General features: G+C 32.5%; 3 protein-coding genes and 1 long non-coding RNA gene across 6 annotated transcripts; 3 read left to right on the top strand and 1 right to left on the bottom strand.

Annotated features, from left to right (window-relative positions):
• Nucleotides 1–2,341: 2,341 nt before the first annotated feature.
• LOC121799964 (pectin acetylesterase 11-like) lies at nucleotides 2,342–7,224 on the bottom strand. The gene is made up of 12 exons (XM_042199497.1): nucleotides 7,116–7,224; nucleotides 5,729–5,811; nucleotides 4,630–4,771; nucleotides 4,444–4,523; nucleotides 4,273–4,359; nucleotides 4,079–4,203; nucleotides 3,917–3,977; nucleotides 3,750–3,803; nucleotides 3,565–3,642; nucleotides 2,852–2,948; nucleotides 2,605–2,765; nucleotides 2,342–2,485 (listed from the first exon to the last, which is right to left on the bottom strand). The coding sequence occupies exons 1-12, from the start codon at nucleotides 7,222–7,224 to the stop codon at nucleotides 2,342–2,344; spliced, it is 1,221 nt and encodes a 406-aa protein (XP_042055431.1).
• A 6,858-nt stretch (nucleotides 7,225–14,082) lies between these two features.
• LOC121798906 lies at nucleotides 14,083–15,345 on the top strand. The gene is made up of 3 exons (XR_006050110.1): nucleotides 14,083–14,420; nucleotides 14,502–14,843; nucleotides 14,957–15,345. It is a non-coding gene; the product is annotated as an uncharacterized LOC121798906 (long non-coding RNA).
• Nucleotides 15,346–16,182: 837 nt separating this feature from the next.
• LOC121800369 (pectin acetylesterase 11-like) lies at nucleotides 16,183–20,327 on the top strand. 3 transcript variants are annotated; one of them, XM_042199939.1, is made up of 14 exons: nucleotides 16,191–16,286; nucleotides 16,863–16,963; nucleotides 17,091–17,216; nucleotides 17,575–17,657; nucleotides 17,762–17,903; nucleotides 17,997–18,076; nucleotides 18,282–18,368; nucleotides 18,450–18,574; nucleotides 18,673–18,733; nucleotides 18,846–18,899; nucleotides 19,461–19,538; nucleotides 19,668–19,764; nucleotides 19,886–20,043; nucleotides 20,125–20,327. In XM_042199939.1, the coding sequence occupies exons 3-14, from the start codon at nucleotides 17,102–17,104 to the stop codon at nucleotides 20,284–20,286; spliced, it is 1,242 nt and encodes a 413-aa protein (XP_042055873.1). In that variant the 5' UTR covers nucleotides 16,191–16,286; nucleotides 16,863–16,963; nucleotides 17,091–17,101; the 3' UTR covers nucleotides 20,287–20,327. The 3 variants fall into 3 exon arrangements, with proteins under 3 accessions (XP_042055874.1, XP_042055873.1, XP_042055875.1); XM_042199940.1 differs by lacking the exon at nucleotides 16,863–16,963 and having other exon boundaries at nucleotides 16,183–16,286; XM_042199941.1 differs by lacking the exons at nucleotides 16,191–16,286; nucleotides 16,863–16,963 and adding an exon at nucleotides 16,752–16,761.
• Nucleotides 20,328–22,739: 2,412 nt separating this feature from the next.
• LOC121800437 (pectin acetylesterase 11-like) lies at nucleotides 22,740–26,435 on the top strand. Its single transcript, XM_042200010.1, has 13 exons — nucleotides 22,740–22,866; nucleotides 23,677–23,802; nucleotides 23,915–23,997; nucleotides 24,107–24,248; nucleotides 24,348–24,427; nucleotides 24,634–24,720; nucleotides 24,803–24,927; nucleotides 25,027–25,087; nucleotides 25,200–25,253; nucleotides 25,562–25,639; nucleotides 25,735–25,831; nucleotides 25,961–26,118; nucleotides 26,200–26,435. The coding sequence occupies exons 2-13, from the start codon at nucleotides 23,688–23,690 to the stop codon at nucleotides 26,353–26,355; spliced, it is 1,236 nt and encodes a 411-aa protein (XP_042055944.1). The 5' UTR covers nucleotides 22,740–22,866; nucleotides 23,677–23,687; the 3' UTR covers nucleotides 26,356–26,435.
• Nucleotides 26,436–27,143: the final 708 nt, after the last annotated feature.

Below are 27,143 nucleotides of genomic sequence, written 5' to 3'. Positions count from 1 at the left end.
GCATGTCTCGGACCCATATTTCGAAAGGTAAGCGAATTGAATCCCTTATCTTGAAAAGTCAGCGAATTTAAACCCATATTCCGAAATTTCTCCACAAATCCGGGGCAGGCAGAATAATTCAAGCGATTGGGCTGAAAATACAAAATATTATTACATGGCCCATGACCCATTAGCCTATTTATTGACCTGCCCAATCACATCCCTTTTTTTTATTTCATTCATAGATACTATCCCCTCCGTTTCCATAATAGTGGAGACATTACTTTTTGGTACGTGATTTTAAAAAATTTGTGTTAAGTAAGTTAAACAAATGAATAATAAAATAGGAAATGAAAAAGATGGAGAGATGAAGAAAGAATAAAGTAAGAGAGAGTAAAATAAGTGAAAGAAATGTGTTGACTTTTACTAAAAAGAAAATGACTCTACTGCTATGGAATTTACCAAAATGACTCCACTACTATGGAACGGAGAGATAGTATCTTCAATTAATGGTATTTAAAAAATTAATATGCATAACAAAAATATTTACTCCCTCTGTTAATTGTTAATATAGACATTTCTTTTTCGCAGAGTTTAAAAATAATGTGTGAATTGGATGGATGGTGAAAAAAGCAAAGAGAGATGAATGGAGGATAAAGGAAGAAGGAGAATTACTTTTTACCAATAATAGAAATAACTCAATAAATTTGAAACTTTTTTTAAAAAAATACTCTATTAATATAAAACTGAGGGATTAATTTTTGTCGTTCAAAAAGTAAATTTCTTAAATTGGCCTGTTTCAAAGAAATTAACATGGCCAAAGATAAGACAAGATGAGAGGTGGCCAGTTGTACATACTACTTATAAGTCAACAAGCCAACTTGTCACATATTAATAACCATTCAAAATATGTTAGAGTGTCCACACTGGGTGCGCCTCGCCGGGATAGGGGCCGGGTCGGCGGATAGGGGCGTCACTGCGTTTGCGGCGTGGAAGGGGCGGTGGGGTGGACCACTGCAGACCGCCGGCCGCAACGGCTGACCCAACGGTACAATTTTTTTTATTTATTTTTATTTATTTTGAATTTATTTCTATAAAATATCTATTCTCAGTTCATTTTTCACTCCATTCCATTCTGTTTATGTTTGTCCAATTAATTTTGTTCTAGTCCAATTAAAATACACCAATAATTGATTAAATAATGTGATTTGTGGCTGTGACATGATTGTTCATTGGGCTAGACAAGTTTTTGTGGCTGTTGGCTGGCTGTTCCGTGGCTGGTGTCCACCACTGTGGACATTGTTACGGACTACTACAATGACAAATGTTACTACAAGTAGAAACCTTAACCGAGCATACGAGTCCTTTTATTTAAACCGATTTATCATTCATTATGTACTTCCTTACTGCCCCAATTGTATTTTAAAAATATAGTTAAAAATTATTTGTTTTAACAAAAATAATGATAAAATTCACATATAATTTCAATTATATGAACTGTGACATTCCTTTCTCAATAATCTCATTGCAAAAAATTTTGGCGTGTTACATGTCTGAATTCATTGACGTGGTGCATATATACGTAAAAATTAAAGATGTGGCTGGAAATAGAGGTATTAAACGACATCGTTGAAGTAGTCTAACATTTTGTCCACATAGTTTTTACGGTATACCACATCATACATAATTTCCCACCAATCTATTATTATAGAAGAATTGAAAAAATTACCTAAATTATAATATAATTAATATGTTGTTTTTAAAAGTTGTAAGAATTGACCAAAACTTGGTAGGTTTTCCAACAAATGAAATATGTTTGTTATGAATAAAACGTAGTATACAGATCATAAGATATAAGAAATTTAAAATACATAAGTTTTTACTAATTTATCACCAATACAATGACCAAATTTTTATACTTGATAGATTATTATTATTAAAAGTTTGAAATAATTATATCAAAATACACAAGGTTGCCACATTTGTGCAGCTATAGTGAGAGGAGCGTTTGTGTCTTGGCAAAGGACGATGGTAATGAATTGGTTGATTTCTAGCCTCTCTAATTACTTTCGATTTATTCATTACAACCAAACTATTTATTATAATCACTATCACCATGTTTGATTTTTGAGGACTCATACTTCTAAGATAATATATATAACCCGTTACAATATCTTGTTTTTGTAGCTTTTAAATGGATATCACCGACTTGAGATTTCATTAATTGTAACCTACCTAAGCATCTATTATAAACATCTTGATTAAGAGCAATTAACTTGTAAATAAAAAGTCGAATTTAATCGAAAATTTTGACCCCCAATTCATCAACTGAAATAGAAATTAAAATTTAAAGGCTACTAATTTATGACTTTTCATGGGCCATGCACATTTCCAGAAGAGTTGGCCAATCGGTGAAAGAACAGTTCCGTGGCAAATCATTGAAAATGTCCATATGCTCGAATTCACTCCGGTCAAAGTACCAATCGCCCACAGCTTGAGCTATCGACTGAAAAAATACACATAAAATCAAATTAGTAGAGCGTGTGACAATGAAGTGATTGAAATTTTAATTTATTTTATAAAATTGTTTTTGGCAAATTGGACACTTTATGTATTCAGTCTTACCTTATTATCAAGCACGTTGTGCCCGACTGATGCTGAGCATGTTGAAAACGCTTTATCAAATATGTGGCCATGTATATAGCAGGTATGTACAAAATAGCCTATTCTCGACGAGCTATCAGCAACTGTATTCGTAAACGTGCTTAGGAATGTGTTCCTAAAATCTAAACAAAATAGAGAAATTAATATGAGAGTTTTCTTCTTATTAATTTGTGTCCATGTAGTGAAAAAAAATCGTGTACGGATATACCCTTCATAGTTGTTATCTCATTCGAATTGCAAAGCGTCAAGTCAGATGTGCAATCATGCCATCTTGGAGTTACATCTCGGAACACATGATTTGCGATCTGTGATATGAAAGTAGATTGGAAAATAAATGGAAAATGATCAAAATTAAAAATGCATCTTAATAGAGAATGCAACCCAAATCGTGACCCCCTAAGATTAGGCGATCTGATGGTCAGTAATGAACCAAAAACACGGATGCTCATTGTTAATTAGTAAATCCACGTTTGATGTAATTTTTAGATATTTTAGGTCAATTTTTATTAAAATGACCTAAAAAACAAACAAATGCCCTAAAAAAAGCCATCCGTGTGATTTTGTTCTACATTTTTGTATTAGTAGTAAGATCTAGTTTTACATAGATTACAACCCAAAATGCAAACTCGTACAAACTCCAAACTATGATCTGGACCGTTAGAAAATGTCAACAGATGATGAAATAACAAAAACAAAAAATGTCAACACGGTGTCCACACAATGTCAACACAACATCAACTTTTGACAGTGTTGACATTTTTTGTTGCTGTTATTTTGTCATCTATTGATATTTTTTAAAGGCCCAGATCATCGTTTGGACTTTGTACATTATTTCGAGTTCGCATTTGATTACATCCCTATATATATAATGACCGACAACAATTATATTAATGAATATTAACGTTATATGATTGCCCATACCTGATATTGGTCGAAGGATGATTCGATTAGAAATAGCGGAGTTTTGACATCTTGGACCAAGTATTCAGGAAATAAACACTACAAACATGGATATGATTATGATGAATACTTAATAATATTATTTTGAAAAAGTAATGAATGTATTTATAATGGTGTGAAACATAAGTTCAGTAATATACTCTTACCAGATTTGGATTGACTTTGGATGTGCATGACGCAGGCAACAAATTCGTTAAACCCTATATATAAACATGGCAAAAATGAGGAAAAATGCAAGAAGATGTGTCTTAATAAAATATATTCTACTTGATTAAGTAACTAAAATGGTTGAAATAAGATAAAGAATACATACATGTGTTGATATCACATTGGAGAAGATATTTTCTCTCCAATCAGCTCCAACAAAATGCTCTCTATTACATATGCAGAAAAAGTCAATCAACTACAACTTTTCTATTCTATGTTTAATAAAAATTTATTGTGACAATTAAGTAACTAAGTTTGAGAGTCTTACCCATGGATAAAAAATCCAGAATCCGATAGGCACTTAACCCTAGTAGTATCAGCAAATAGTGTTTTGAACTTGTCACAATGCAAGATTGTGGCTAATCCGCCTGCTGAACCGCCTGACAATAACGCCTGGACAAATAATATCGTCAATTATAATTAAATTAGCCCAAAGTTCGTCATAATTTCATAATTCAATACATTCTTAGCATTTCCCATTCCGAGCCGTAGTAGTTCATCCATCACAGCGTTGTAGATTCTTGCACCCCTATAAGTCAGGTTGACCGCCTATATATGTGCAACAATGTAATTAATACTATAGTCAACTAAGTTATTTATAGTAATTATATACATAGAGGAAATTAGACTCACCGGATCTACCTTGTCGACATCAGACATAAAGGATGAACCGTCGCAGTAAAAAATATGGACAGTATTCCAGTTGTAAAAATCTGAAATATATGTGGAACAAATAAAATTATATATATAGTTGAAATTACAACAACAAAATTGAAATTTGGAGTAGATTTAACTACGTGTATATATATATATATATACCAGGATTAACGGCGGAATTATCTTCGTACAACCCGTCGAAATTTTTTTTGCCAGCAAAACCCTTAAAAGTCACTGTACTACTTCCGTATATAGTTCTTGTCCTGGCAAGACACTCATCTACATTTTGACACCACGCACCACCCTTGAAACTCCAAATTGTTAGTCTTATTAATCAAAACCATGTAAAGATTATTGAAAAATAATCATAATATAAGATTTATATTTGTGGGTTTTATTTGGATGTGGGTTTGAAAAATGGCTCAATTAAAGCTCATTTCAACCTATGAGCTCAAGTCCCGGTTCATTTCACTATACCGGTCTTGGGTCGTCTAGTACTCTGCGTGGCAAGAGGCCGGCCATTTTGGATGTACGTATGAATTCATCAATAAAAGTTAATAATCAAGCCGAGCATATGATAAAATCTACTCTATATCTATTAACCAGCACATGATAAAATCTACTCTGCATCTATATATTAACGTTTCACTATACTCTCTTCGTCCCCAAAGAATATGCACTTTAGGTTCAGCATGAATTTTAATGCAAAATTGGGAAAGTAAGACAGAGGTAGAGAGAAAAAATAATTAAAGTATTGGTAGTGGAAAATGAGTTTCCAAAATTGGAAAATGTATATTCTTGTGGGACGGACTAAAAATGAAAATGTGCATATTCTTGTAGGACGGAGGAGTATCTATTAATCAAGTTGTTCTTTTGTAATGGTGTATAATATTTTCTTTTTCTTTTTCACACTCCTAAGTGCTTTCACTAAATAAATACTCCTATTGATCAAACTAAAATCAAAGTTTAAAACATAATTTGTGAATTATTTTTAATACTTATACTGTGAAGATCACACGAATGGTTTAATTATTTACTAAGTCAATATGTGTTCTTTCAAATTCCAAGACAAAAGTTTTAATTTATCAAATTTATCAATCGTGTTTCAAAGAAAATACTCAATTGTGTTTTACAGTTGATGGTATATATACATAAAAAAATGATTTGTACCAGTGATTAGTATACTAGAATATGTAATATTTTGAAGACACACATATAAATTTACATTATTAATTAAGAGGAAGTTGTTCATATTGAGTACCTGTATATAGACGCTCCAATTGTCTATTCCATCTCCATACCCTGGGCTATGAGCATAAGCCGGAGGGCTACCATCTAGGCAAACTACAAAAAAAATAATTACTCCCTCCGTCCCACAATAGGAGTCACATTTAGTGTAGACACGAGTTTTAAGAATTATAAAGAATAGTGTATTAAAAAAGTTAGTAGAATATAAGGTCATTTTTTATATTAGTTTTATAATAGAATGTGAGTGAAGTGAGTTAATGGAATGTAGGATCTACTTACCATTTATGGTAAAAGTGAAATGTGATTCTTATTATGAGACGGACCGAAACGACAAAATGTGACTCTTATTGTGGGACGGGGGGAGTATAATTTAGTTAGTTAAACAAATAATAATCTAACAATTACTCCCTATGTTTCCCTAAAATAGAAATTTTTTCATTTTTGGTTCGTTCCTAAAAATAGAAACATTCTATTTTAGGAAACTTCTTTATCTGTATAAGATGATATCCTTTTTCTACTAACACACTTTTTCTTTCTATAACTCTCTTACTTTATCAATTTTACATTAAAACGCGTGTCGTGTCTAAAGTTCCTATTTTTCTGAAATGGATGGAGTAATAATCAGTGGCGGAGCCACGTTGGGACCAGGGGGCCCTGGTCCCCCCCCATCGATTTGGATTTTAACTATATATATTATATGTAAACTAGAGGTTAAATGTGAAGGCTCTAGCGCAGGTGGTTCGGAATTGTGTCTCCTCTCCATCAAGTCCCGAGATTGAATCTCATATGTGACGTTTTTTGTTCTCTTTTGACACCATTAATTATATTAATTTTCATTCTTAAACAATTAATTATGTTAATTTTCATTCTTTGGCACTTGTAATTATTTTCTTCCATCATTATATTCATAATAAAAAATTTTAAAAATATTTATTGTATTCTATATTTGTTATAAATTATACTCCATCCGTCTCAATTAAGTTGAGTCTCATTCCTTTTTGGAATGTTTCAACTAAGTTGAGTCATTTCCATTTTTGTCAAAAAAACAAAACATCTAATCACTCTTACTTTATTTCATCACCTACTTTACTCTCTCTTTATCTTTCTTATTTTATTTCTCTCTCCTACTGTTCAATACAATTTCTTAATTTTCGTGCCCTAAAGTTATGTCTCAACTTAGTTGGGATGGAGAGAGTACTAGTATTTTCTATAGTGACATTTAATTATTATAAAAAAATCGTTTACATTCATTATACCTACGGAAAATAACGATTATTTTGAGTTTACCACGCTCGAATATCCAAAAAATCAAATGACTATTAATAGTAATCTGGGCCCCCCATCATAAACTTCTGGCTTCGTCACTGGTAATAATTACACATGTATATGCATGTATGTACCTGCTCCTTTGGCAACTGCAGTCTCCAATATAGTTATCGGAACTCTGTGAGCGCGGACAATTCCGATAGCAATCAACGAAAATATAAGCGCGAGTAGTAATCTAGCCATGACTTCTCTCACTTGAATTCTGCTTAATGAATGAAATAAATTTCAAGTTCATAAGTAATTAATAATCCTAGTAATATGAGAGCCATTAAAGTGATCCAGAACATTTATTATCAACCTATTTCAATTTTTGAACAAATACACGTATTTTTAAATCCCAGAAGGCATCTTTGTTGCAGCAAAAAAAAAGGCGATTCCGTCGCCTTGGCGGCCCCCACACTCCAGCCCGACATCATGTGAGTGGGTTAAATCAGGGTACGCATTAGCTCGTTAAGGGGGAGGCCTTAACCCACTGACTGCCAGAAGTCCATCTCTCAAGGCATCACACTTGTGCCTGAGAGATGGAAGCAACTACACGACAGCAGTGAGATTTGAACCCAGGCTCATTGCAGCAAGATTTGCCCCTCCGTTGCCAACTGCACTACGCCCCTGCGGGCTTTACTGGGTTTGGGTAAACTTTTTATAATGACTGGTTCCACCGCATGCGCCCCATACTCCAGAAACCCCCCTCCGGCCTGGACCTTCAGAAGGCATCTTTGTAATTATCAAATGGGTTGCCTCACAAAAGTGATTGTTTTTAGGAAATCAAAATCCAAAATGATCATATAACTTACACAACCAAAAATTCACATAATACTGGATCTGCTCCCTTCCTAGACATAAATAATAGGAGCTGAAATTTATCACTTTATTCGCAAGACATATGAAATGATGTTACTCCAAAATAAAGAAAAAAACATGTACCTTTCCGAGCTAGGAATTTGCAAGAAGGGTAAAGAATTTGGGTAGTAGTATTGGGTGATAAATAAAAAAAGATCAATGGTGAGAAATAAAAAAAGATCAATTATATATAGCATATTGGTTGGAAAATATGAGGTGCGGGCGTGCGGCATTTGTTCCTCCTAAGCAAAAGGTAGATCCGCCCTTGGGGCAGGGCCATTTGTGTCCATGTATGTGTGCCACTCCATTATCTAACTTTTTTTAATCAATATATGAAAATTAGTAGATTTATATTCGGTAATTTTTTTGAAGAAATTTATAAATTGGGTTTTACAAAATTAGTTCACGTGATTTTGTATTCCAACATGTAAACTAATTTGAAATGAATTCATATTGGAATATTTAATCCCGGTATATATACATACTTAATTCTAAGTCAAATCTCAATTTTGTTTTTTTAATTTCAACTATATGTACTACTATAACTTTATTTGTTATACCTATAACTTCCTATTTCTACAATTGGAATGCTTTCATATTTTTTTATTGTGATGGATCATCGTTTATGTCTGATGTCGACGAGGTAGATTCGGTGAGTCTAATTTCCTCTACATATAACTCATATTTTAACTTAGGGGGTGTTCGGTTTGCAAGATTGTATTCAGAGATTAAATATGTAGTGTGTTTTGTTCATGAGATTCAATCTCACAACTCAATCACAGATGGATAATTATGATATAATTAGTCATAATTAATTTCATACGACTAAAATAATTTCACGACTTAATCCTAAAGTATATCTTGATATTACTTTATTTTGTAAATAGAACACCTTAATTAATTAACATGGATAATTATGGTATAATTAGTCATAACTAATTTCATACGACTAAAATAATTTCATGACTTAATCCTAAATTATATCTTGATATTACTTTATTTTGGAAATAGAACACCTTAATTAATTAACTGTAAGATTAATTAGTATATTGTTGCACATATATATAGGTGCACAACACTATATATTTTCGGCGCTGCAGAAACAGTGGGTCCAAACAATTTAGCAATGGAGAACACTACAGGGCTTATCAATGGGCCATTTTTTAACTGGGCCGGTTTATTGAACGGGTCGGCCCAGTTAGATCCAACTTATTTGAGCTTAAAATGTGATACCAAAAGTTGTTTCAAATTAAATTTTGATCATTTTATAATAATTATTTAGGTACGACAAATTATAAGCAATGCAAAAAAAAGTCGACTTCTAAGAATATCGTTTATATATTCACACTAATCAAAAGTAGTTGAGTATATAATTCTAATTTTTTTACTTAGAATACGACAAATTATTAGTATTTCTAAACATTTTTTTTCCTTTGATAGAACTTCACAAATATTTTTCACATGAGCATTTTTTAATTTTGATCAGAACATTAACAATAAAGTCATATCCTATTTTCAGCTGCTATCTTATTTCACTAATTTTATATTTTTATGTTAGTTGTTTTAATTATCAACTTATACTTATAAATAAATGAAATTACATAACATAGATTGAAAATATTGCATGAACTACTCCACATCAATTCAAATATCATCGCCTTCACGTTGAGATTCCCGTTGTTGCATCATTGGGATCTCATCCCATTGAAAGATAGTACTCCTATGACAAAGGCATTTTGATCAGTGCATTGCAAAAATAGAGATTCCACGTTGTTGCATCGTCTGTATATATTCTATCCCTATGTGACAAAGGTATTTTGAGTTTCCGGGGTCATTAAAATTAATTGACGAATCACTAAGATTGTTATTCATTATACAAATGTGGCTAAAAAAAGTGTCCACTATTGCGTTGAAAGGATTAGCTATGAGTTTGATCGCAAAAGGTGGTACTTGCCGTGAATGGTTGGTATTGGAAACAGGAGCTCTTCTACTTCTTTTCCTCCCTCTCTGTTATTGCTTGGATTGATGAGGAGGAAAAGTGATCAGCCGGAGCAAAAATCAGTAAATTCATTGGGATTTAATCCCATCAATTCGTGTGATTGAATGGCAATTAGTGGCTGCACTTAATTCTGATTAATCCTCATGATTAGGATTAATTTGGTGTGTTTATTTTGCTGGACACATTTTGTAGGATGAAATTTACGCTGGAACTTTTGCCAATCTGTTGAAAAACAAACGTGTAGCATGGAAAAAGGGAAAGATTGGGCTCAAAGTCTATCTCCCACAATTTTATTTACTTTAATTGGACTCATATAATTGTGTAATATGTTTATTTGTTGGACTCTTTTAATTGTCATGGCCCAAAGCCATTTTCGTAGTATAAAGCATTAGGTTCAGATTATTTATTTGAGAAGCCCGAAGTATTATTTTATATTCTACATAACCTTCATATCAATTAAAGTTCACGGAAACTTTAATTTAATCTAGTTGTCCCGTTCTCAACAAAAGATTAAGCACGCCCAATGCAACCAATTAATATTTAGTGTTGTTCTAAATATTAATTCCTCAACCGATCCTTGATTAAAACAAGCCGCGTACTACATATAGTACTTCCAAGAAATTCCACGAAGATGGAAGATATTCTTCCCAACAAAACAACTTAATTCACATTAAGCAAGTATGAATATTTAAAACACAGTACGCACTCCCCTCCGCGCAAACCAACAAAAATAATTAGTCCCTTGGTGTTATGCCAAGTACTATAATAATTCCTGGATATACACTTGCTTATTTATTCAAGATTTCGCATTTCACAAAGTTCACAAAGAACTAAAAGAATTTATCACGCCAAAGAATATTATTCGTGCAAGGCGAGAAATTAAATATTATTTTTCAGAAATTTCAAATTAATCACTATTGCATTTAATAAAAGAAATTTTATTACTCGATAATTCGCGGGTGTTACATTGCTTTTCCATCTTTTATACTACATATACACTGATAATTATAATTCAACTCCAAATCCGCCTACATGCATATTTATTAATACCTCTCGCCCGCACTTATATATTCTCTTATTGCGGTCGAAATCTTTGGAATTGAAGGAGGTCACAATGTCACCATATCCGTATTGGAGACTGTTGTTACCAAAGGAGCAAATCTATTCATATATATGTATATTTATTAATCGTTATATTATTTGGTTAACTAATTGAGTCATAATTCATTTTTCCCTATACTTTGTTTAGAAGGTAACCCTCCGGCTTATGCTTATAGTAGTTGGCATGTCTATTTTAAGGAACGTTAACGACCAAGTGCCTCATAAATAATTAACCAACTTGCATACATATTAAAATAAATTGAATATCAAGTTATTGTTTAAATTCACAACCAAACCATTTTTAGTCCGCTCGTGCCATAAACATTAGCGAACTTAAGATGATGGTAAATTTAAATAATAACATAAGCTTCAATTTATTCAAATATATATACATGTTGATTATTTCAGAGGAAGTTATTCATATTTATGCACCTCTAAACACATGTCAATTGTCTAGTCCATCTTCAACATCTCGACTATACACGTAAGTAGGATGGTTTCCGTCTAGACAAACTATACAAAAAAAAAATTGATTATGATTTAGTTAAGCAGATAATTTAACAGTTAAGAATTATACTTATATATGTATATATTTGCTCCTTTGGCAAGAGCAGCCACCAATACGGATATGGTAGCGTTGCTAGCTCCGTCAACTCCAAATATTCACCTGATTTCCGTCGTCAAACAGAAACTTATCGTTTCTCTCGTTATCTCTTTGTGAATTTTCGATGCGCAGCTGCTGCTTTGAGGCTGGGCTGTCCCTAAATAGGTAGAGTAAACATAATTTATTAAAGGTAATACAATTAGCATGTAAATTAATTAACAAAATTAGTTGTGTTTAGTATTTAATTGACATTTTATACATACCTACTGTGTTAGTGTTACATATCCCTTTTTAAGAAATAGTACTAAAAAAATTAAGATGGTTTCTCACCTACATCGATCTGAGGCGTTGTTAGTGCACATAAAATTTAGAGAGAGAGAGAGAGAGGGGAGAGAGAAACATAAGATTCAAGTACCCATCTTTCTGATTGATTTAATTGTGCCTTCACGTGTTATATCATAGTACAATTGTTGAAAGCCCAGAGACAAAAAAGATGATCAAATAATTGAGAAAGAAGGTGGGTGGGTGGGTGGGGTGGGAAAAGATTTTCTTTCTTTTTATTAAATTCAAATGTATTTGTGACATTTTAAAAAAAAACTTAGATAAAGTCAATAATTGGAGTGGTGGATTCCAACTAAATTTGCATCATTTTTCTACATATTAACCGTTTTGGAAGCACTAGATGCTTTATACAAGATTTAATTTGTTCTAGTAACTATATATGGAAGATTAATTTATTTTAATACAAGATTTGATTTGTTCTTATTCGAATAAATTTGTCATCGATCTTTCTTAATTATTGAGTTTTTTTATTGAGACTGAGATATTTATTTTAAAATTTATTTTGAATTTGGGCACTATATATCGTTAATATGTGCCTGATTTTGGGGCGATGTAAAACTTAATATTAACGCATACAAACCATATTCCCATTTAATTCAAAAAATTTCCACCTCATTCTCATTCACACAATCACATGACCAATTTTATCCCAAACAAATTTATATAGTATAGCTCACTCTACTTGTCTAAATCAAAACAAATCATTGTACTATGGCTATCCTTTAAGACGTTGGGCTACTCTGATTGTAAGCTCTGTATATATATTGAAAAAGAAGTTGGGATGAAAAAGTAAAACTCTGCCTAGCTAAGATAGGAAAAAGATCAAATAATTGAGAGAGAGAGATATGAAATGGTAATTATGTAACGAGCTGATGTGATGAATCATTGTGAATGGGTGTCAAGGGGTAAATTACAAAACAATGTACTACCACTTTTTATTCATCATTATTTACTCCTCCTATCATATGTCTAAATCATGATCCCACTCATTTCCAAAATCATGACTGTTACAATCAAAATTACTAATTTGTGACATTTTATGGTGCATTGCATGGCATCACGATGCAACTAATATAGATTGATTGATTATATCTCTATTATTAGTATTCGAAATTAGGGTTGGAACGGTACGGTATACCGTGCCGAAATTGCCATACCGCATACCGTACCGAAAAGTGCGGTATGACAAAAAAGCTTACTTTACAGTACCGCTTTTTTCGGTATACCGCATACCGGTATACCGAAAAGTTGGTATACCAAAATTTAGATATCGTTATTGCGGTATGCCGAAATGACGGTACGGTATACCGAATACCGCATGTCAAAACCTAACATTCATGCATTAAATAGCAAAAATATCATTTTAAACATCTAGGAAATATCCAAAGTGATAAAAATCCATCACAAAGCAAACATAGTTCATGACATTCAAAATCCATTCAATTATGTTTAATAAAATTATATAATAATATATTTTATAAATAATAAATATGTTAAATATGGTATATCTGCGGTATATACAGCCAATTACGGTATATACCGTATTTGCGGTATACCGTGTTATACCAGTATATACCGTAAATTTACGGTAAAATGCATACATTTACCATACCTAAAACTGTCGGTACGGTATGATATCATACCAAAAAGTACGGTATACCAAAAATTCGGTATTTTCGGTATTTTTTTTGTACGGTAAGTGTGGTATTTCGGTATTTCGGTATATTTTCCCAGCCCTATTCGAAATGTGCTTAACTAGTAGCAATACTTCATATTTCTGAATACTCATTTTAAATCAGTATACACGAACTGGAAAGCAATATATATATTCTAAAAGAGTAAATAACGCAAACAAATTTCAACTTTAAAGAATGTCATCCATGCAAATGCAGCCACATTTATTTTATTAATTTGGGTCAAATTGACCACAAAATTACGAATTTTAATTAAATTATGATATGCTAGAAATCAGTTGTAAAAATTAAAAATTTTAAGATTTTTTCAATTCGGTTATCCCAGCGAATTTCGAGTCAACCCAACTCAACTTATGATTTTATCATAATACTGTAAATTTTCTAATTTTTGAGGTGATCATGTACCATAAAAGGCTATAAGTTAGCCTTTTATTTTAATTTTTAGTCTCAGTTAATATATGGCTTCCTAATCTATTTCATGTGTGTTGTTTATGTTTCAAGTGTAGGTATGTTGACAGCTGGATATTTTAAAAGAGTTTCATAAAAAAAGGTTAATAAATACTGGGCACTCTCCCTCCATTATTCTTCATCTTCTTTGGCATCTCATAGATCTCCCTCTCCCTTCTCGCCTTCCGCCGTCACCTGGTTTTTGCAGTTGCAGCTAGAGTTCCAGTGAGAGACGTCATGGCTAGATTACTACCGGCGCTTATGCCTTCTTTGGTTGTGGTCGGAGTCGATGGAGCTCGCAACGTTACGTTATTCATATTGGAGATTGCTCTTACTCTTGCCAAAGGAGCAGGTACATACATAACATATATACGTGTGTGTAATTATTAATTCATTATTTGTTTAACTAACGTAATTGTCCTTTTTGGGACAGTTTGCTTGGATGGCATCCCTCCATCCCAATGATTTGGAGACGGAATAGACAACAACTGGCATGTGTCTAGAGGTATATAATTATGACACTTCCTTGATTTTTTTGTGAAACACGATAGATAGATTCAATAAATGAAACTATTATATTCAAATGTGAATGAACACATATTCACTTGGTAATAGTTAAATTAAACCATTCTTTTGATCTTCACAATATAAGAATTATAAATAATTCATTTATATTTTAAACTTACTATGTTTTCTTTGGTTGTGGTGGTGGGAATCTTAAGAGCCAGCAATGTCACCATCTCTCTATTGGAGTTGGCTATTGCCAAAGGAGCGGGTACATTCATACATACATATATATATATAAACTCCAGACCAATACATTTCAATCTTTTAGACAAAAATCGTTTAATCACACACTACTAATTTAATTTTACGTGTATTTTTCAGACGATAACACAAGCCGTAGGCGATTAGTACTTAGGCCGAAGCATATGTCGGAGATGGACATGCTCAACGACTTGCCACGGACTTGCACTACCAACGACGACGAAGCTACTTTTGAGGAAAAAATTGTTATCGATAATATGCAACATAAGAAACCATAAATTGATAGCCTTTGAAGTGTAATTTCTACTTTTAGTTAATTAATGAAGGATAAGTTTTTGGTTTAATCCTTATTCTTAGTATAGCTACAGATATGTGACTAAGTTGTGTAGACCGATACTTCTATAATTTGTTTTAAACTCATTTAATAAGCGTATATCATGTATACAAATTTGTTATTGTATTAGTCATCAAATAATGAGATTAATTAGTGAAAAAACAATGTCTTTTTATCTTATTGTCTATGTTTCATTAATTTGTCCTATTATTTGATCCATTCTTAATTCATAACAAACATGTTTTATTTATTGAAAAAGAGTAAAATAAATATCCAAAGAATAACATACCTACCTTATTGCAAAAAAAAAAAACTACGAAGGAGGTGAAGTGTTGAGCGATTGGGCTGAAAATATAAAATAGAATAGTAGTATGACTCATAGCCCATTAGCCTCTTTATTGAAAAGCCCATATTTACAGCCCATTTATTGCTTTGTGAGTACCGACCAAACTATATCTCATAATGGGTAATTAAAATTCTTACTATTTCAATTTTCAATTATAATTATTAGTTAATAAAATGAAAGTTTTCTATTCATCTTGTCTTGCATAATCCAAAAAAATAACACGTAAAAATCCATTAATTTTCATATATTGATTCCAAAAAAGTTAACGGGTATATATATAACAATCCAATCATTTTCATATATTGATAAAAAATTGTTATGGAAGATCTCAAATTTTGGTATTCAGTAGAGGAGATATTAGTAATAATTAAGCAAAACTTTGATACTAATATGTAGAGATATATGTATAATCAATATTAATTAGTTCATGAAGACCTAAAATTTATGTTTATCTGTTGGTCATTTTTATTGTGAGTTTATAGTATATGGCTTCCTAATTTATAGTATATGGCTTCCTAATTAGTTCATGAAGACCTAAAATTTATGTTTACCTCCTCTTCACCACCCATCTCACACACACACACACACACTTGGATTAGAGGTTATTCAATGGTTATATATTCTGAATATATTTTGTTCACATGTGTTTAATTTTGATAACTAAGAGCCGATTGATTACATCGAAGGCTAAGAAACCGCAGATTCATCCCTCATATCTTTATCCCAAAAATTTGCCCTTCCCTTTTCTTTCACCCTCTCGTCTCGTCGCGGTAGGGTGTTGCTTCCGTCCTCGATCTATTGTCATTTTTCCGATTTTGGTGCTCATCTTCGTCTCATCGTTGCACTTAATTACGCCATTTTTTTTGCAGAATTTTGTTATTTCCTACTGAATTTGATTTTTGGCATAATTTATTTTTCGGATGATTTCTTTTAATTTCTTCTTTTTTCCTCCGCCTTGATTTGATTTTATTCTGCCAGCGTGTTCAAATAGTTTTTCATTACACCTCTTGCTAATCAATAAAAATGTATATAAAAAATTAGTAAGTTAACTACTTTAATCAATATTAACATATTTAAAATTCTTGTTCGAAAAATACATGCATAGGGATATTTAAGTCAATTCACTCTCTACATATAAAAACCAACAATATCATAAAAACTCTATTCTTACATCCAGTATAAACAAACTTCCATCTACACTTACTAATTCACTTTCGATGATGATGATCAATGCTTGATCTTGATGTAATTGCAGACTGGCCTCAATTTTCTTCATATTTGTGACTATGCCTTTTTGCCAATTATCATTTCGGTGCCTTTTATTTTCTTTTCTTTTTTATGATTAGATAAACATAAATTTAAAGGCTGTGCCACGTGGGACTCGACCTGAGACATTTGGCTTTGGGCTAATTCACTTTCAGTGATGATGACAATGCTTGATCTTGATGTAATTGCAGATTGACCTCAGTTTTCTTCATATTTGTGGCTATGCCTTTCTGCAAATTACGATTTCGTGCCTTTTATTGTGTTTGATAACTAATTAAGAAGCAGATTTCATTTGAATCAATGTGCAGAGACACAAGTGATGGCTACATTACTAGTGGCACTACTGACTATATTATCTTTGGTTGTGGTCGGAATCGAAGCAGGCCAAAACGTAATCATCTCCCTATTGGACTCCGCTATTGCCAAAGGAGCTGGTACGTACATACGCACATATAGCATATGTTTAATTCTTAATTATTACAAATTCATTATTTGCTTAACTAACTAAATTACTCCATCCGTCTGCCATTAGGAGTCTCATTTCTTGGCGGCATGAGTTTTAAGAAATGTTAAGAAAAGTGAGTGGAAAAAAGTTAGTGGAATAGAGGTCATACTTTTATATACTATTAGTTTTAAATGAAATGTGACTGAAATGAGTCAGTGGAAGGTGAAACCTATTACCATTTGTGGTAAAAGTAAATCGGGACTCCTATTCGCAGACGGACTAAAATGGAATAACGGAACTCCTATTCACGGAAGGAGGAAGTATAATTGATTTTTTTATATATATAGTTTGTCTAGACGGCACCCCTCCGGCCTATGCTTATAGACCAGGGTTCGGAGACGGAGTCGACAACTGGCACATATTCCTAGAGGTATATGAATATGAACAGCTTTTGTGGATTTTTATCATTTACTTCTATTGTTTTTGAGTTTATAAGCTTTTATGATAATAAGACTAACAATTTGGAGTTGCAAGGGTGGTGCATGGTGTCAGAATGTAGATGAATGTCTCACTAGAACCAAAATACCATCAGGAAGTAGTGCTAAGCTTATATCGACAAAGAATGGTAGCGTACCCTTCTCAGGGATGCTCGCTAACAATTCCACCTTTAATCCCGGTATATATTTATAGTTAAATCTAATTAAAATCATAATTTCATTTCTCTAATTTGAAATAGTATAACTTAATTCTTGCATATGTATGATATCAGATTTCTACAATTGGCACGTGTTCAAAATCTTCTATTGTGACGGCTCATCTTTCATGTCCGATGTTGAGGATGTAGACCCGGTAAGTTTTTAAATTTATTCCATGTCACCAATAAGCACAATTAGTTATACTAACCTAACATGCACTCTTTTAAAAACCGGACTGGATGGTTCGACACGAACTTGAAGACTGACAAGTCCGGTTTAGTCTTAATTGTATGTTTTACTCAATTCAGTTGTAGCTACATCGCTTCACTCATTGTTCAATTTCTGAAACATTTATATAGAAGCACAACCTGACTTATAGAGGTGCGAGAATATATGATGCCATGATGGATGAGCTCCTACGAATCGGAATGGGAAATGCTAAAAATGTATGTGCTATTAAATTATAATAACTCTTGAAATAATTAAATTATGATTGCTACCTGATATTAATTAATATTATTTTATAGGCTTTACTGTCAGGGATTTCGGCAGGTGGATTAGCCACAATTTTACATTGTGATAAGTTTCAATCGTTGTTTCACAAGACAACTAGAGTGAAGTGCTTATCTGATTCAGGCTTTTTTATTCATGGGTAAGATTATCTAGATTAATTACCTAATTACAAAATACATTTTTATTAAATATATTATTATATAGTACGTCACTGACTAATTTTGTTTGGCTCACTAGAGAGCATTTTATAGGAGGTGATTTGAGAGAATCTTTCTTTTCTGGAGTGGTATCAACACATGTGTGTATTCTTTTTATTTCAGTTTACTTTGTTATATAATCAAGTAGTATGATATATTATTAACACGTGTATTCTTACATTAATTCCTCATTTTTGCTATGTACGTATATAGGGTTTGACGAATACGTTGCCCACATCATGCACATTCAAATTTAGCCCAACTCTGGTATAGATATAATATTTTCTCCGTCCCACGTTACCTGAGTCATTTCATTTTTATACTTATCTTGGAAAAATGATAATAAATAGTTAAAGTAGAGAGAGTAAAGTAAGTGAGGGAATACGGATGAGAAGACTCTTCTCTACATTATTCTCTCTCTATACTTTAACTATTTATTACTCCCTCCGTTCCATAAAAATATGTACACTTTCCATTTTCGTTCGTCCCACAAAAATATGTGCATTCCATTTTTGGAAAGTTATACCAATTTAATAATGTAGGTTTCACTATCCACTAAAACTACTTTAACTACCATTCCCCTCCTCTCTCTCTTACTTTACAATACAATTCTCATCATCTCTCTTACTTTACCAATTTTGTCTTAATTCTCGTGTCATACCCAATGTCCATAATTTTATGGGGCGGAGGGAGTATCATTTTTCCAAAATAAGTGCAAAAAAGAAATGACTCAAGTAACGTGGGACAGAGAGTATTAGCTAACTTATATTCATTACTTTTCCGGATAATATAATTAAGTATTCCTCATAATCATATTTGTATTTGTAGTGTTTATTTCCTGAAAATTTGGTCCCAGATGTCCAAACTCCACTATTTTTAATTGAATCATCATTTGACTCATATCAGGTATGGGCAATCTTATAATGTTATAATTATTAATATTCATTAATATTTTTGATGTCATTAATTATATATATATATATATATATATATATATATATATATATATATTTATTTTCAATCTACCCATCACAGATATCACAAACTTTGTTCAAAGATAAAAGTCCGAGCTGGATCAGTTGCAACCAAAACTTGATGACTTGCAATTTGACTGAGATAGAAATCATGAAAGGTATATATAATATAATTACTATTTTTAACTGAGATAGAAATGATGAAAGGTATATAGTACTATTTTTAAATCGATTTAATATGAATCTATCTCTCATACTATTTGATTTATTTTTGTTTAGATTTTAGGTTCACAATCATAAATACGCTGAAAAGTACAATTGCGAGTAGCTCCTCAAAGAGAGGCTATTTTGTACATAGTTGCTACCTACATGGCCATATGGAATACAAAGGCGGTTCGACATGCTCATCTTTTATTGGAAATGGACTTGCTAATAAAGTAAGTGAAACTATATAAAGTATCCGCCACACAAATTGTTTGGTCACACACTACTAATTTAATACGAAGTGTATTTTTCAGACAATAGCACTAGCCGTGGGAGATTGGTATTTCGACCGGAGCGAGTTCCAGGAGATGGATATGCTCAACAACTTGCCACGGAACTGCACTAGCACCGACGACTATCCTACTTTTGAGAAAAAGTGTAGCGATTATTATATTCAGCATCATCAGAAACCATAAATTGATAGCATGTGAATTTGAATTTCTATTTTCAATTATGAATTAAGGTTTTCAGTTAAATTCGACTTATTACTCCCTCCGTCCCCCTCAAAATGGCACCTTTGGGAATCGTCACCATGATTTTATGTAGTGTTGTTTTGTGAGTTAACGAAGAGAGAGTAAAGTAAGAGAGATGAAAAAGTAGAGATTGAGTTTTTTCATTTTAGGAATCGTTTCATTTCCAATGAGACAACCAAAAAAGGAAAACGTTTCATTTTTAAATGGGACGGAGGGAGTACAAGTTAATTGACGGTGATAATGTAGGTTACAAGTTGTGAAATGAAATAAGTGGGTGATATGTCATCTATAAAACCTAGATGTTGTAACTCAGTGATGGTGATTGTGATTATGAAATTGCTACTTTGCAATTGTTGATGACTTAATACACAACTACCCTTGCCAACACCCAGATACACAGTTGTTGCTGCAGATATGCTTGCTTATTGTCAAGGCTGATACTCCTATAATTTCTTTCAAACTTCATTTAATAATTGATTATTGTATTGGTGATCAAACAATATAAGATTAATTACTCAAAACCAATGTCTTTGTATCTTATGATTTCTTATGTTTTGTTTGTTGGAAAAGAGTGGATTACATAACCAAAGTCTAGCATGCCTACCCTAAGACATTATCTATATAATCACAATATGGTTAAATCAAAAGTGAAACTGCTAAAACACAATTGAGAATATAAAGTATTGGCCAGACTCAAGAACAAACTCGGGCCGAAGCTGCTCGTTTGCATTCTAGGGACGAAGCTCGGCCTTTAATCAACAAAATTGTGCGTTATATAATTCCATACGGCTGATGGGGGTGAAGAAACATGGTATTTTGCCTAAAACAGAAGAACCAGTGTTTAAAGCTGTTTTGAGAGTTTTGATTTGATGATCCCCAGGAATACAGAGGGGGTGGATTATATGACCATGTTGAAACAATGCTCGAACGAGCTGCTGCTGCTGCTGCTTCTACGGTGTTTGACAGAATATTTTGCAGCCGTAACTGTGATGGAGCTCAACTACGTCGGAGAATTCTTTCTTGGTTAAGCTCGATTTAATATGAATCTATCTCTCATACTATTTGATTTATTTCATGAATTAAATTAGTCTAACTTTTGTGATAGTTTTAGCTAATAGTATAATGTATTATCACCAAAACATGCCACCAATTTGTTGATCTTTAATTAATGGAGTACTCACAATAAGGGGTACATTATTGATGATTATTTCTCTTTAAGTTGAAATAATATCGTCACTTGCTATTTCCAAGAGTTATATTGAAATAATTATATTGCTAATGTATGGTTTAGGAATATGATGTTGCGAAAGATCATTTACTCAATTAACTTTTGTAGAAGAGTTAAGTTTTTTCAATTAAGTTATGCAAAATATTTATTTAGTACACAAAAATAACTGGATCAGGAAATACTACCCAACTCTAGTAGTGATAATTAGGAGTAATTTCCTTTTCAAGTATATATTCCAGAAGCTGAATCAAATGCATTCATATCTCTTGTTTCCTTTTCTAATATAATTTAGAAATATGAATTCAGTTCAAATTAGATTAAAAGTTGGGAATACAAAATCAGGTGAACTACTACAACTCAATGGGTCAAAATCAGGAGCACATTATTGAGTCAATTCCGAATTCTAAAACTCCCATTTATAAATATAAAAATATTACTAGTATTATATAATCCAAAAAAATAACACGTAACAATCCATTAATTTTCATATATTGATTCCAAAAAAGTTAACGGGTATATATATAACAATCTATTAATTTTCATATATTGATAAAAAAAATTGTTATGGAAGATCTCAAAATTTGTTATTCAGTAGAGGAGATATTAATAATTAATCAAAACTTTGATACTAATATGTAGAGATATATGTATAATCAGTATTAATTAGTTCATGAAGACCTAAAATTTATGTTTGTCTGTTGGTCATTTTTATTGTGAGTTTATAGTATATGGCTTCCTAATTAGTAGGAGTGTGAGCTAATTTAAAGTTGGATGAGCAAATCTTTTTCATAAGGTGTATGTATGTTGACCGGGGCAAATGAAAAGACCTATTTATAGGAATTAAGATTGAATTTTTGTCCGGATAGGGATCCTCTGATGTGCTGAAATGCATAGCAGGGGCGGCTGCCTCTCACAAAAAATAAAATAATATTATATTAGTTTAATTATAAAATAATCGAATAAATTAATTAAATTAATATAATATTGTTTTAATGGTTTGTGAGGAGCAGCAGCCCCTGTTGTGATCTAACCCTTTTTGTCCACTCATCTCAGACAGACACACACACTTGGATTAGAGGTTATTCAACAATTATATATTCTGAATATATTTTGTTCACATGTGTTTAATTTTGATAACTTAGAGCCGATTTATTACATCGAAGGCTAAGAAACAGCAAATTCATCCCTCATATCTTTATCTCAAAAAAATTTGCCCTTCACTTTTCTTTCACCCTCTCGTCTCACCGCGGTAGAGGTGTTGCTTCCGTCCTCGATCAATTGTCCATTTTTCCGATGTTGGTGCTCATCTTCGCCTAATCGTTGCTCTTAATTACGCCATTTTTTTGCAGAATTTTGTTATTTCCTTTTGAATTTGATTTTTGGCATAATATATTTTTCGGAAGATTTCTTTTAATTTCCTCTTTTTTCCTCCGCCTTGATTTGATTTTATTCTACCAGCGTGTTCAATAATTTTTCATTACACCTCTTGCTAATCAATAAAAATGGATATAAAAAATTAGTAAGTTAACTGCTTTAATCAATATTAACATATTTAAAATTCTTGCTCGAAAAATACATACATAGGGATATTTAAATTAATTCAATCTTTACATATAAAAATCGTTAATATCATAAAAACTCTATCTTACATGCAGCTAGCTAGCTCCCTTTGAGAATGAATATAATAGGTCTCTTAATTAAATCCAGTATAAACAAACTTCCATTTACACTTAGTAATTCACTTTCGATGATGATGATCAATGCTAGATCTTGATGTAATTGCAGACTGACCTCAATTTTCTTCATATTTGTGACTTTGCCTTTTTGCCAATTATCATTTTCGGTAACTTTTATTTTCTTTTCTTTTTTATGATTAAATGAACATAAATTTAAAGGTTGCGCCACGTGGGACTCGACCTGAGACATTTGGCCTCGGGCTAATTCACTTTCAATGATGATGACAATGCTTGATCTTGATGTAATTGCAGATTGACCTCAGTTTTGTTCATATTTGTGGCTATGCCTTTCTGCAAATTACGATTTCGTGCCTTTTATTGTGTTTGATAACTAATTAAGAAGCAGATTTCATTTGAATCAATGTGCAGAGACACAAGTGATGGCTACATTACTAGTGGCACTACTGACTATATTATCTTTGGTTGTGGTCGGAATCGAAGCAGGCCAAAAAGTAATCATCTCCCTATTGGACTCCGCTATTGCCAAAGGAGCTGGTACATACATACGCACATTTAGTATATGTTTAATTCTTAATTATTACGAATTCATTATTTGCTTAACTAACTAAATTATAATTGATTTATATATATATATATATATATATAGTTTGTCTAGACGGCACCCCTCCGGCCTATGCTTATAGACCAGGGTTCGGAGACGGAGTCGACAACTGGCATGTATACCTAGAGGTATATGAATTTGAACAGCTTTTGTGGATTTTTATCATTTACTTCTATTATTGTTGAGTTTATAAGCTTTTATAATAATAAGACTAACAATTTGGAGTTGCAATGCAAGGGTGGTGGGTGGTGTTGGAATCTAGAGCAATGCCTCGGTAGAGCCAAAATACCTTTGGGAAGTAGTGCTAAGCTTATATCGACAAATAATGGTAGCGTACCCTTTCAAGGGATGCTCGACGACAATTCCACCTTTAATCCCGGTACATATGTGTAGTTAAATCTAATCAAAATCACAATTTCATTTCCCTAATTTGAAATATAGTATATATAACTTAATTCTTGCAGATGTATGATTTCAGATTTCCACAATTGGCATGTGTTCAAAATCTTCTATTGTGACGGCTCATCTTTCATGTCCGATGTTGAGGATGTAGACCCGGTAAGTTTTTACATTTCTTCCAAGTCACCAATAAGCACAATTAGTTATACTAACCTAACATGCACTCTTTTAAAAAACCGGACTGGACGGTTCGACACGAACTAGAAGGCTGACGAGTCCAATTTAGTCTTAATTGTATGATTTACTCAATTCGATTGTAGCTATATCGCTTCACTCATTGTTCAATTTCTGAAACATTTACGTAGAAGCACAACCTGACTTATAGAGGTGCGAGAATATATGATGCCATGATGGATGAGCTCCTACGAATCGGAATGGGAAATGCTAAAAATGTATGTGCTATTAAATAATAATAACTCTTGAATTAATTAAATTCTTATTGCTACTTGATATTAATTTATATTATTTTTATAGGCTTTATTGTCAGGCAGTTCGGCAGGTGGATTAGCCACAACTTTACATTGTGATAAGTTTCAATCGTTGTTTCACAACACAACTAGAGTGAAGTGTATATCTGATTCAGGCTTTTTTATTCGTGGGTAAGAATACCTATATTAATTACCTAATTACCAAAATTTATTTTTATTGAATATATTATTATAAACTATGTCAATGATTAATTTTGTTCTACTCACTAGAGAGCATTTTATAGGAGGTGAGTGGAGAGATTCTTTCTTCTCTAGAGTGGTATCAACGCATGTATGTATTCTTTTTATTTCAGTTTACTTTGTTATATAATCAAGTAGTATTATATATTATTAACACGTGTATTCTTACATTAATTTCTCGTTTTTGCTATGTACATATGTAGGGTTTGACGAATACGTTGCCCACAACCTGCACATCCAAATTTAGCCCAGCTCTGGTATGAATATAGTACTCTCTTCATTCCATGTTATCTGAGTCATTTCTTTTTTGCACTTATTTTAGAAAAATGATAATAAATAGTTAAAGTAGAGAGAGTAAAGTAAGTGAGGGAATACGAATGAGAAGACTCTTCTCTACATTATTCTTTCTCTATACTTTAACTATTTATTATCATTTTTCCGAAACGGGTGCAAAAAAGAAGTGACTTAAGTAACGTGAGACAGAGGTAGTATTAGCTAACTTATCTTCATTACTTTTCCAGATAATATAATTAAGTATTCCTCATAATCATATATGTATTTGTAGTGTTTATTTCCTGAAAATTTGGTCCCAGATGTCCAAACCCCACTATTTTTAATTGAATCGGCATTTGACTCATATCAGGTATGGGCAATCTTATAATATAATTATTAGTATTCATTAATATCTTTGATGTCATTAATTATATATATTTATTATTTCCAATCTACCCATCATAGATATCACTAACTTTGTACCAAGATAGAAGCCAGAGCTGGATCAATTGCATCCGAAACTTGATGTCTTGCAATTTGACTGAGATAGAAATCATGAAAGGTATATATAATATAATTACAATTTTTAAGAGAGATAGAAATCACGAAAGGTATATATAATATAATTAATATTTTTAAATCGATTTAATATGAATCTATCTCTCATACTATTTGTTTTATTTTTATTTAGATTTTAGGTTCACATTCATAAATACACTGAAAAGTACAATTGCAAATAGCTCCTCAAGGAGAGGCTATTTTGTGCATAATTGCTACCGACATGGTCATATAGAAGAAATACGCGGTTCGACATGCTCATTGATTGTTGGAAATGGACTTGCTAACAAAGTAAGTGAAACTATATAAAGTATCTGTCACACAAATTGTTTGGTCACACACTATTAATTTAATATGAAGTGTATTTTTCAGAATATAGCAGAAGCCGTGGGAGATTGGTATTTCGACAGGAGCGAGTTTCAGGAGATGGATATGCTCAACAACTTGCCACGGAACTGCACTGGCGACGACCTACCTATTTTGGAGAAAAAGTGTAGCGATTATTATATTCATCATCAGATGCCATGAATTGATAGCACGTGAATTTGAATTTCTATTTTCACTTAGGATTGAAGGGTTAAAGTTTTCTGTTAAATTCGACTTATTAATTACAAGTTAATTGATGGTGATAACGTAGGTTAGGAGTTATGAAATGAAATAACTGGGTGATATGTCATCTATAAAACCTAGATATTGTAACTCAATGATTGTGATGGTGATTATGAAATTGCTACTTTGCAAATTGTTGATGACTTAATGCACAATTACCCTTGCCCACACCGAGATACTGATACGAACCACTATAGGGATTTAGCTATTATTATTATTTAGTTTAGATATTATAGGGATTTAGCATATCTTTTTCTATATCTTTGTTTTCTTGTTCATTAAGTCAGTAGCATTATAAATAGGATAGACTGTTATCTTTTTTATTCATTCAATCAATATATGAAATTATCATTCTTTTGGCTCAATTGAGTAGCAAACAAGAAACATCTCCTAAGGTTGCCGACGAGGCTGATCTCGCGCTCAACCGCCCCTTTTTGCCGTCCAAGTCACGACCCAACGTTGGGCGCTCGACAACGACGACATCTCGTTTCTTGATTTTGTGTGGAAATCGACGTTAAGGATTTAGGTCCTTAACAACTGGTGCTTTCATTGAGAGCTGACCCTCCCACCATCTCGAACCGAAGCTATACCGCTGCCCGACGGAAACCATTCCGCGCACAGCAACTGCTTTGGTTGTCGTGTCCCGCCTGTCCGCCGGACAACTCTACTTCTGCAACGCCCGACGGGAAGGATTCCCGCGTGCCGCA

The sequence above is a fragment of the Salvia splendens genome, chromosome 4, assembly GCF_004379255.2.
Source record: "Salvia splendens isolate huo1 chromosome 4, SspV2, whole genome shotgun sequence".
NCBI lineage: Eukaryota > Viridiplantae > Streptophyta > Magnoliopsida > Lamiales > Lamiaceae > Salvia > Salvia splendens.
Note: the sequence above shows the minus strand (reverse complement) of the source record. Positions and strands in the feature narration are given on the sequence as shown.

What these genes read in the sequence shown, in the direction of transcription:
- LOC121799964 (XM_042199497.1), bottom strand. Translation starts at nt 7,224, where the DNA reads ATGGCTAGATTACTACTCGCGCTTATATTTTCGTTGATTGCTATCGGA. An exon ending in ATTGGAGCGTCTATATACAG is followed by an intron (nt 4,772 to 5,728) that starts GTACTCAATATG and finishes TGGAGTTTCAAG; the next exon opens with GGTGGTGCGTGGTGTCAAAA. An exon ending in ATGTCGACAAGGTAGATCCG is followed by an intron (nt 4,360 to 4,443) that starts GTGAGTCTAATT and finishes GCACATATATAG; the next exon opens with GCGGTCAACCTGACTTATAG.
- LOC121800437 (XM_042200010.1), top strand. Translation starts at nt 23,688, where the DNA reads ATGGCTACATTACTAGTGGCACTACTGACTATATTATCTTTGGTTGTG. An exon ending in CAATTCCACCTTTAATCCCG is followed by an intron (nt 24,249 to 24,347) that starts GTACATATGTGT and finishes GTATGATTTCAG; the next exon opens with ATTTCCACAATTGGCATGTG. An exon ending in CGGCATTTGACTCATATCAG is followed by an intron (nt 25,640 to 25,734) that starts GTATGGGCAATC and finishes TACCCATCATAG; the next exon opens with ATATCACTAACTTTGTACCA.
- LOC121800369 (XM_042199940.1), top strand. Translation starts at nt 17,102, where the DNA reads ATGGCTACATTACTAGTGGCACTACTGACTATATTATCTTTGGTTGTG. An exon ending in ACTGGCACATATTCCTAGAG is followed by an intron (nt 17,658 to 17,761) that starts GTATATGAATAT and finishes TGGAGTTGCAAG; the next exon opens with GGTGGTGCATGGTGTCAGAA. An exon ending in ATGTTGAGGATGTAGACCCG is followed by an intron (nt 18,077 to 18,281) that starts GTAAGTTTTTAA and finishes ACATTTATATAG; the next exon opens with AAGCACAACCTGACTTATAG.